Here is a 10,129-nt window from a genome sequence, read left to right as displayed (position 1 = left end):
ATTATATTTTATTTATTCAATTTTATTCTCTGCCACTAAACTAATTATCTAAAGCTTAATGGATGTGGTACATAATTGCTAATAGTAGAGTTTCAAGTGTCATTAAATTAGTGGCATAGCCAATCCAAAATAAGATTTGTGAGAATATCTTAAAATTTCAGCCAATAATTAAATATTCTGATTAAAAAAATTCTAAGAGTAGCAATTACATAAGCAGCAACGTTGACTTGGTACGTGAGGAACAAGGCTGTCCCTATCCAACACATACATTCAGTTTTGGTCGTCTTCCCAATTTCCTTTCTCATCCAGAAAAATAAAAAACCCTTGAATTGATGCCTTGATCCCAATTCCACACATAATGAGTAATTACCAGAGAGCACCCCAAGATCCCTATTATCCTCCTCCAGGTATATAATAATAAAACCATATTCTCTTTTTCTAAATTCTTCTACTTTTCAATTTATCTTTGTTTTCCCAATTTCAATATGCTACACAGGCTATGCCCCTCCTTATCCCCCACAACAGGGTTACCCGCCACCGGGTTACCCGTCAGCGCCGCCGCAGCCTCCGCCGGGGTACTCGCCGTACCCGCCGCCGCCGCAGTACGAAGGTTACCAAGGCTATTTCAATCAAGGGTATCCTCCTCCACCTCCTCCCAATTACCACTGCCACCACGTTCAGCATGATAACCCCGGTTTTACTTCCTTCTTCCAAGGCTGGTACATTTTTCTTCTTCCTTTTTTTTAATTATACTTTCCTTGTTGATTATTATATTAGATTTAGAGGAGTATTTTTTTATTATTTTTTTTCGAGGTGTTACTTTCAAATTCAAATATACATTTCTAAAATCCAATGGGTATAAAGCACTTAGAGTTCAATCCCGGCATAATACACTCTTGGGGAGGGATTAAGAACTTTAAGTATGACTAAGTCTTAGATCAAGGTTTAGACCCATAATCGGTCTAATGGATCAAAGCTTGTGGGGATACCTCAAAGTTCCAATGGGGAGTCAAAGGCCCTAATTAATAGTGGTTGAACCAAATGGTTGAACCAAAATATATATATACATTTCTAGAACCCTGGAGGTTATGAATTCACATGATGTAAGTAATATTCTTATTATGTATGAAAAAACATCTGATGAAAGAGGTAAATGGATTTAAGTATATCTGGAGATTAGTCTTTGGCTTCTGATCGAGGGATACCTTTGTTCCTGGAAAAAGAAATTTAACATTTCCATACCAATTTCTTCCCCTTTTTTAAATTTTAATCTAATGGTTTAAGATAGCATAATTTTGTTGTAGAAGATTAATGAAGAAAATAAATATTGAAATCCAAGTTCAATGAAAAACAAGAATTTGACTCTAGCATTACATTAAGAAAATATATTTCTGACAAGTTTCTGTAAATGAAATATCTGATTGATGACTTACTAATTAACATAGATAGAATCAAGGCACCCTCATAGGATCTCAGCACCACTCAAGGTACTCAAAGAATGCAACATTGCTGAACCAAAGCATCCCTCCCTAAAATACAAACATATAGAATTCTCTACAGTACAAACAGATAGATGAATAGTTGCTCCTGTATTTTACCACCATAATAAGTAGAAACCCTTGTAAACTCCTTGTAGAATTAGAAACTGACTATTGTTAGTTATTGGATCACCTTTCAAGTGTTGTCTTTGTTCCTTCCATCTTTCCTTTTTTTTCTTTTCTTTCTGCACAATGAGTCGATGATGCAGAAGTGGAAACAAATTATCATTGCTATTTGTTCAATAACCTTTTGGGCAGGATATTCCTCTAAGGTTTCGGTTTCATATACTTTCCGAAGAAAAAGAAATCTCGATATTATAATTATGCAGACAAGGTGCCAAATGTTTACACTGATGGTCTGATTATAGAATCAACAGAGAAAAATATCTGAATAAGATAACCCTATTCTATAGTGGGGTAAGTTAATCCAATTCAACATAGAATAAACTCTCTAAATGGAAAATAATCACAAATCAAAAGCCCTAATTTCAAAATCAAATCCTAAATTAAATTTGTAAAATCACTTGCCCATTTTACCTCATTCCATGGAGTGAGAAGATTTCTCCTCCAAAAAGTCTAAATAGATAATGATCCAAGAAGGCATAATACAACTGATGAAAGCCATCTTTTATCCATGTAGCATTCAATGAAGGATGTTTCTTCGACTCACATGGTAGTGGGGGAAAAGGGTAGTGGAATAGCTGATGTATTCATCATCCGAATCAATCTATATCTGATTTGACAGCCGAGGAATGAGGAACAATAGGACTCTTGGGAATCTAAAGAGGCCTAGGACCAGCAGAAACAATTGAAGACAACAAGGATGGATAAAAAATGCCTCTATATGGTGTTAGTTTCTCCTCTTTGAAAACAAGATTAATATTTATATTGCTAGGCTAATCAAGTAAATATGCATTAGACATGTACTTAAAAAATATTTCCTGAGAATAAAACATTCCTAGGAATGCTAATTTATGAATAAGTGGACATAAAGCTTTCCCACCTTCATAGGTGGGAGTAAAACTTTCACATAGTAATTGAGTGTATAGTTACTATATTTTCCCATGGTAATTGACGGTATATGTATATTATTTTTAGCAAAATTGAACAATAACCAAACACATTTTATAAAATTTTCCAGGAATCCTATTCCTAGAAATTTCATGCTCAGGAATTTTAATTGGGAATAAAAGATGAAAGATTCCTTGTACCAAACGCCACTTTAGGCTAATGTTTAGGTTGAAGGCAAATCATAACATAGTCACTCACATTAAAACTTTGAGTCCAGCGATGCACTCTAACAGTAACTTTATAATTGTTCCTACTCAATGCAAGTTATCTCTAACATTGGAATGTTAATCATAGATATGAGTAGCAAAAGACTTGGCAACACGTGAAGGAACAACACCCAGCAGGCTAACAGAGAATGTACACTAGGAGATATACTATTAGATGCCTAAATCATATACCTCCTTGATCAATTGAAATAGTTTCTACTTTCTAGTATGTTTTGATTTATTGATTTCTTGGTCTAAATATAGGAAATAAGACAACTGTATGTATAATCATCATAAAACTGACATTTTAGCTTGACCAATGACACCTGTACTGTACTTGTCCATGGAATCCATAGATGTATCCCTCACTTCACATCACCTCGGAATAACTTTTATAAGTCCACATGTGACAAGTCATTGTACTGTAAAATTTGATAACAATTCTTTCAAACTGGGTATTACATGAGACCAAAAGTATTCTGGAGATCTAAAACAAAATCCTTTGGACAACCATGTCCTCTCTTTTGGCTACACCTCCTGTTGGTCAGAATGATTAACCTGGCATCAAACCTGTAGTTTCTAGAAATACATCAACTAGATATTGAATTTCTGGAAGAAAAATGACAAGTAGAATGGAATGACTATAGCTAAATTTTCTTTAATCATTGAAGTCAACTCCCACTATTATATTACTTCATTAATTCCATATTACACTATAAAAGCAGGTGACTTGAACCATTAGACTAAAATATAATCTAAGGTTTGATTTGCTCAAAAGTTACATTTTGCTGATGAGCTTAACCTCATTTTTGTTTTAAATGTAACTCTCAAACTTTTTTTGGGTGTAACAAAGCATGACATTTGAGTCATTTGTTAAATTTATTAATCCAACGCCAGGTTTATGTTTAAAGAACTTTCGTCCAAGGTGTAGGGACTGGGGAGAAGTATTTCATATGACTACAAGCTTTCCTCAATGTGCAGAAATATCATTTGCTTTTCTAACATGTCATTAAACAAAAGGAAATTTGTTATCTTTCAGCTTGAGAAATCAACTTTTTCAATTAAAAAATCCTATGAAATCCTTTTTTACTTTCCGTGTTATATTGCTTGTCCTTTTTGGTTCTAAAGACTAAGATTCCTTTGTTCTTTTACATGTGCAGCTTGACAGCAATTTGCTGCTGTTGTTTGCTAGAGGAGTGTTGCTTTTTCTGATAATCATATTAAAAGTTGTATCTGCAGTTTGGTGTACTTGGTTGGTTATGGCTCTCTGGATAAATGTTGCTCTAATTGTCTTACTCATATGTGCGGGACCTGGCAAGTGTTAGTCATTCTTGTAACTCTTAGTCTTTACCGTTGCCCTCACTCATTTCTGGGTTGTTCATACATTGTGATTTCATCTTTGTATGAGTGCATAATGTATATTGGAAATTGTAAAAAACAGTCATTTTATGTGGAATAACAAACTAATATACTAGTCTTACAAGGCTTGAACATGATTGCTTCTAATGAAGTATACCTATGATTTAGACCAAAAAAAGTTGTGGTTGAAACAGTGTGTGTATATATAATTTAGTTTTAGTCCCCTGTCAATAACTAGGAATATGTTTTCTATGTAATTTCAGAAATTAAAAACACAATTTAAGTAGAGACTAATTTCAATGACAATATATTAAAGCCTGCATATTACAAACAACTGTAAGTTTGCTATTTTTATAAATGAAAAGCATATCTTGGAAACGCGTATGTACTGGACAAATGGTAGATTGGCACCACTTCAACATAGGAAGCTGAGTTTGAAACAGGCAACTTCAAGATGAACATTAGAACATTGAATTGGACTGTGAACAAATAAACCAGTTTATAGATTCTGAAGCTGGCCTTTGAATCAGTTTGGCAGTTGTTACGCAGACCCACCCACCACAATTGCTGGTACATCCAATATAACAGCATGATTGTGCAATCCGTAAGTGATCCATATATTATTAAAATGACGTTCTGACCAACTAAACTAATAGGTCAATTATGCTAAAAATAATTAATATCGTTACATGTAACATTAAAATTTCTAATGTATATTTAATGTCCATATAAATTTATATTATAAATTTTGTAATAATTAATTTTGATTTAATAATTAATTTGTTTGCATATATAAATTGTAAATAAAAATCATAGGTTTATTAACATAAATCTACTAATGTATTTTTTGATCTTATTATAATTAATTTTGATCTAATAATGTATTTTTTACATATATAAATTTTAAATATAAATCATAGATTTTATAAAAATTCATATATGTAAACATATTAATTATTATATCAAAACTAATTATCATAAAATTTATTATCTAAATTTACATGCGCATTAAATATATATTAGAAGTTTTAGTATTATATATAATAACATTAATTATTTTATAACAATTGATCTATTAGTTCGGTTAGAGTACTATGCTACCTAGATGGATCAACTTAAAATCAAACTTAACTCTCGAATGTTCAAACTTTTTTTTGTTAAACATTAAAAAAAAAATCTTACATAAGTCACTTCATTTCACATTCATTAAAATTTGCAGCCGTTCACTCAAATATACTCTCAATTTATGATGATAGATGGCTCTGCCTCAAGACTAGCGTATTATTAATTATACTCTTTTACTTTTTTTTCCTGGTGAATGGGGATTCATATAGCGCATTATTAATTATACTCATACTTTGCTTTGTTGAATGGGGAGGGGAATTAGTTACCCAAATTATACTCGTACTTGAGCACAAGGAATTGAAAAAACAATCAATTTATATAACGAACAAATAATAAATACTATTAATTTGATATTCGAAAGTTGTAGATAACCTAAACTATTTAACAAAAATGAGTCAGAACAGTAGTTGATGTTCATGGAAGCTTTGTTCATGAACTTTACTTTCCCAGCAAGGGAATTGATCTTTAATTCTTAAATATATGTTTCAGCTGAGAAAATTATGTTCCAACATGGATGAAGAAAAACTCTTCAGCTGTGACAAGAACATGAAGAAGTGTAAAAAAGAAAATTCACTCCAATTATCACATGGAGGGTGAAATTAAGCACTTGCATATGGTATTCAACAAGTAGATAAAAGGCGAAATACCCACTCTAATAATATACGTAGTAAAAAGTGGCATTATGGAATAATAACTAGGAGAAAAAGCAAGCAATCTAGCATATGTATAAAACTAGCAAAATGCAAGTTACAAAACACTACACCCGGCTAAAATTGCATTAATCAGTCAGCCCTAAAAGCAAAGTACAAACTTCTGAATAACAAGAAATTAAATGACCTAAAAAATGCACCTATAGAGTCCATACATATTCAGGTGCATCTTTCCTTTTCCCAGCCAATGTACGATACAAATACATCTTCTCTACCTTCTGCCCATCTTCCAGACTACAATCTTCTTGCTCGTTTTCATTGAAGATCTCCACATTCAACCTCGGCATCTTCTTTGCTAGCAACTTGCAGGCTCCGACGGTCACTTCACAGGACGACATCCAAAGGGATCGCATTGTTTCATACTTCCCTACGTCCGTCAGAAGTGCCACATTGCCAAAAGGGCAGTCTCTAATCTCAAGCTTCCTAAGCTTCTTGCATCCATTCAACACATAGAGCATTCCCTTGTCGCTCTCCCCAGCAAATGCAATGGACAGCATTTCAAGCTTCTCAGCGTACATTCCTATGTAAAGGAAAACCTGGTCGGTCAATTGCCCCGAGAGGGATAGGCGCCTGAGTCGCCTGCAAGACTGAACAATTGCGCCAAAACCTTCGTCCAGTGGCTGCATTGTATCAGGGTCGGGTTTTGTTGCATCAAGGATACACAGCCTGAATCGGATAAAATTCGGGCAGTTCTTAGCCACCGTTATGAGTGCAGCATTTGTCATCTGGTGGCAGAAATAGAGCAATGAGTGAAGCTTAGGGCAACCCATTGATATTGCAACCAGCCCTTTTTCTGTGACGGCTGCTGGATTTCCAAAGGGAACAGATGGAAACACCCTCAATTCTTGCAAGTCTTTACATGAAGTAGCTACAACATCAAGTCCTTTGTCTCCAATGCAATCCATTATCTGCACAAGTCTAAAAATTATTGATATTCACCAATATAAGAATTAACAAATAAAAGGAAAAAGTTTTGAATTTGATAGATTTACCAATAAGCGCTGAAGTTTCACACAGTGACGAATCAGTTTTATCAGATCACTACCCTGAATGCCTGCTGCATAGCTCAAGTTCAAGGATGTTAAGTTCGGGCAAATAGGATATATTGCTGCAAGACAATGAGGAGCAACTTCCAAAAATCCTGACAAACTGGTTATGGACTTGCGCTTGAGAATGGTATTCTTAAGCTTTATGTAGGCCTCTGATTCTGGATCATGGACAAATGATCCAATACCCAAATCCGATAATTGAGGTGCTCGCATCATTATCCTTTGCAGTGCATCAAAGGGCACTGAACGATTCAGCTTTAAACTCTTCAGGTAAGGAGATCTGGCCACAAGTCTCTCTAGTGCTCCCAAACTAACCTCTCCTTTAAGGCAAGCAAAATTAAGAGAAACAAGTGATGTGCAGTTGTCAGGAAAGCAACTTAGCCACTGGCCTTTGTGATCTTCAACCTCATTTTCTTGCAGATCCAGCTCCCTAAGAAACCTGCATTTCAAAACAATTATAACACAATCAACATTTGGGAGTCAAGAACACATACCGAACATCCTACACACCATTCTCAATCAGAAGAATAGAATCATCATCATCATTCATCCTTAACCCCACACATAACACATACAAACAAGATACTATTTTGAAGCTTGAAACTGTCTCAAGCAAAACTTCTCTACACATGAACAATTCACAAATCGACTATAAACTAAAGTAATAACAGATCAAACTCTCAAGACCCTCTTGAGCTCTAGATTGCCAACAAACCTTGACATCTACCAAATGCCAAGTTCAAAGGTCATTCATTCAACCACTTTGCCCAACCAATTAAACTCAATAATCAACCGGTAGCTACAGAGAGTACAACCCAATAATCAACTTCAAAACAATAAAAAAAAACTTGAAATTTGACAGCACAAGAAGACAAAGACAAAACCAATCTGAACATACGTCCAACTATACAACCTCCAAAACACAAGCAGCAGGAAACCATCAAAATTGTACAACAAACAAAACCCACAAACCAAAAAATAAGTTGTGCAACAAACACTTACATCTACTCCAACAACACAGGATTGAACACAACAAACAAATCATTCTCACCTGCAATTTGCAGCTAAAGCAGCAAGGCCATCAGTGGAGAACCCTTCACAGCTAACAAGAACCAAAGACTTGAAGTGTGTGAAAGACCGAGAGAGTAGCTCCAGGCTCTCATCCGAGACCACCATCCTCTTGAGCCTAAGCTCCTCCAAGCCAACCTTGTTCTTGGCCAGTGCCTCAATCCATGGATGCACAAAGCCACCCCAATCATAAGGCACCAAACTGAAGTCAGCAAAATGAGGCTTTCCCTTCAAAGTCAAAGACTTTAGACCAGGAAACCTCTGGATCAACCTCTCCGGAGTGATGGAGTAACAGTTCCCTATGAACACCCTTTGCCTCGTACACCTCTCTATCCTGTACCAACTTTTACACACCAAAGACAAAGCATTTCGGTCACTATGTGACACCACATAGTCAAATATGTGCTCTATTACCTCGTCCGGGAAATAATTCATCATCTTTTTTTTTCTTTTCTCTCACTCAGTGATCCTAGCTCACTAATTTTCCAGGAAAATTTTCATACTCCAAAAGGGGAAGGGGATAGAAAAAAAAAAAGCAATCTCAGAAAGGTAAAGCTTTCAAATTTGAAGTTCTACTACATCATGGAGAAGACCAAGATCTAAAAAAAGAAAAAGGGGGGGAACGGAACAGAACAGATCTTGGCACAAACAAGAGTGAGGCAATGACAAGATCTTCAAATCTAGAACATGAGGGGAAGGTCTGGAAAGAGGATACAGATAAAAAAAATTGAAAATTTTACATTTCCCTAGTTGGATCTGCTTGGAGGCTTAGCCAAAAAGAACTCAATTTTTTTTTCACAGGAAAAAATAAAACCAGAGAAGAAGAAGAAGAAAAAATGGAAAATGGTGTGGAAGAGTTGAAAACCAAAGCAGAAAAATTATGGCCCTGCAAATCAAATGGTGATGATGACGATTTCCAAACAGAATAAAAGGACAAAAAAGAGAAGTTGGATAGATCTGAGAAAAAATTTGCACAAATGATAAATTACATTATAGACCACACCACCCAAGAGGTGAATGAGGTTAGGACTTATTAGAGTGAGAGAAAGCCTCAAAAAGTCTCAAACCCTTTGTGGCACTCACATGTTCCGTGCTAAAAAGAAAAGCTCAAGAGGGAAGGAGAGAATGAAGAAGCAGAAAGGAGGAGGAAGAAGGAGAAAGGAGAAGGTGGTGGTGAAGTGAAAGCAACCAAGTAAGGTTAACACAAATGGTTGAGTTTAAGTGTAGATTTATTTAACCATGGTTACCTTATCCTAACTCAAACTCGATGGATGGTTGGTTGGGGGCTTTGGAATGGAAAAGTGAGAAAGGGTAGGCGTCGATTTTGATGATGGGATGTTGAGAGAATCTTGACCGTTGAGTGCGTGAACATGCATCAGTCCTTGTCACTGCTTTCCAAGTGAGCCTCACACTCTCTCTGCTATGTATATGCTGTAGTATACTACCCCTCATCAAAAATTGTTTTTTTTTTCTTAGATCACAACTACTATTTATCATTCATGGAGGTCTTTGAGTGGGATTTAGATTAATAAAATGAATTTTAATTTTAAATTAATAAAATTTATGTTTAAATATTTTTATTATAAAATCAAATTAAAAATAAAATTTAATATAAATTTTTTGATTTAAAATAAAATTTATTTAAAATTATTTTAACTCAAAATTAACTTTAAATCAAGAATTAATTTTGAAATATTTTATAATAAAAACAAACATGTATAAAATTTTAATTATGATCTGAAATTATTTTTTTAATATTAAACCAAACGCATTTTGTATGACTATTATTAATGACAAATTATTTTCTTAAAGTATCTAACGTAATGACTTAAATTTGAAGCTTTTAATAAAATTAAAACAATTACAGAAATATAAAATAAGTAGAATGATCAATAAAGAAAAAAGATAAAAAAAATTACACATTCAATTCCTGAACCAATAAAATTAATAATTAACATTTATGAATAAAAAAATTTAAAAAAAACTCAAATTAATTAATCCAC

The 10,129-nt window shown here is 34.2% G+C and overlaps 2 protein-coding genes across 3 annotated transcripts; one reads left to right on the top strand and one right to left on the bottom strand.

Moving 5' to 3' along the window:
• Positions 1 to 230: 230 nt before the first annotated feature.
• Positions 231 to 4,321, top strand: LOC114389313 (cysteine-rich and transmembrane domain-containing protein WIH2-like). 2 transcript variants are annotated; one of them, XM_028349953.1, is made up of 3 exons: positions 231 to 407; positions 497 to 715; positions 3,976 to 4,321. In XM_028349953.1, exons 1-3 carry the CDS (start codon positions 359 to 361, stop codon positions 3,978 to 3,980), a joined length of 273 nt encoding a protein of 90 aa, XP_028205754.1. In that variant the 5' UTR covers positions 231 to 358; the 3' UTR covers positions 3,981 to 4,321. The 2 variants fall into 2 exon arrangements, with proteins under 2 accessions (XP_028205754.1, XP_028205753.1); XM_028349952.1 differs by having other exon boundaries at positions 233 to 407; positions 497 to 719.
• Positions 4,322 to 5,960: 1,639 nt separating this feature from the next.
• On the bottom strand, positions 5,961 to 9,324 carry LOC114389007 (protein AUXIN SIGNALING F-BOX 2-like). Its single transcript, XM_028349580.1, has 3 exons — positions 8,110 to 9,324; positions 7,002 to 7,497; positions 5,961 to 6,917 (listed from the first exon to the last, which is right to left on the bottom strand). Exons 1-3 carry the CDS (start codon positions 8,562 to 8,564, stop codon positions 6,150 to 6,152), a joined length of 1,719 nt encoding a protein of 572 aa, XP_028205381.1. The 5' UTR covers positions 8,565 to 9,324; the 3' UTR covers positions 5,961 to 6,149.
• Positions 9,325 to 10,129: the final 805 nt, after the last annotated feature.

This window comes from Glycine soja, chromosome 16, assembly GCF_004193775.1.
Source record: "Glycine soja cultivar W05 chromosome 16, ASM419377v2, whole genome shotgun sequence".
Lineage (NCBI taxonomy): Eukaryota > Viridiplantae > Streptophyta > Magnoliopsida > Fabales > Fabaceae > Glycine > Glycine soja.
Note: the sequence above shows the minus strand (reverse complement) of the source record. Positions and strands in the feature narration are given on the sequence as shown.

What these genes read in the sequence shown, in the direction of transcription:
- LOC114389313 (XM_028349952.1), top strand. Translation starts at nt 359, where the DNA reads ATGAGTAATTACCAGAGAGCACCCCAAGATCCCTATTATCCTCCTCCA. An exon ending in TCCCTATTATCCTCCTCCAG is followed by an intron (nt 408 to 496) that starts GTATATAATAAT and finishes TATGCTACACAG; the next exon opens with GCTATGCCCCTCCTTATCCC. An exon ending in ACTTCCTTCTTCCAAGGCTG is followed by an intron (nt 720 to 3,975) that starts GTACATTTTTCT and finishes TTACATGTGCAG; the next exon opens with CTTGACAGCAATTTGCTGCT.
- LOC114389007 (XM_028349580.1), bottom strand. Translation starts at nt 8,564, where the DNA reads ATGATGAATTATTTCCCGGACGAGGTAATAGAGCACATATTTGACTAT. An exon ending in GCTTTAGCTGCAAATTGCAG is followed by an intron (nt 7,498 to 8,109) that starts GTGAGAATGATT and finishes TTTGAAATGCAG; the next exon opens with GTTTCTTAGGGAGCTGGATC. An exon ending in TGAAACTTCAGCGCTTATTG is followed by an intron (nt 6,918 to 7,001) that starts GTAAATCTATCA and finishes AGACTTGTGCAG; the next exon opens with ATAATGGATTGCATTGGAGA.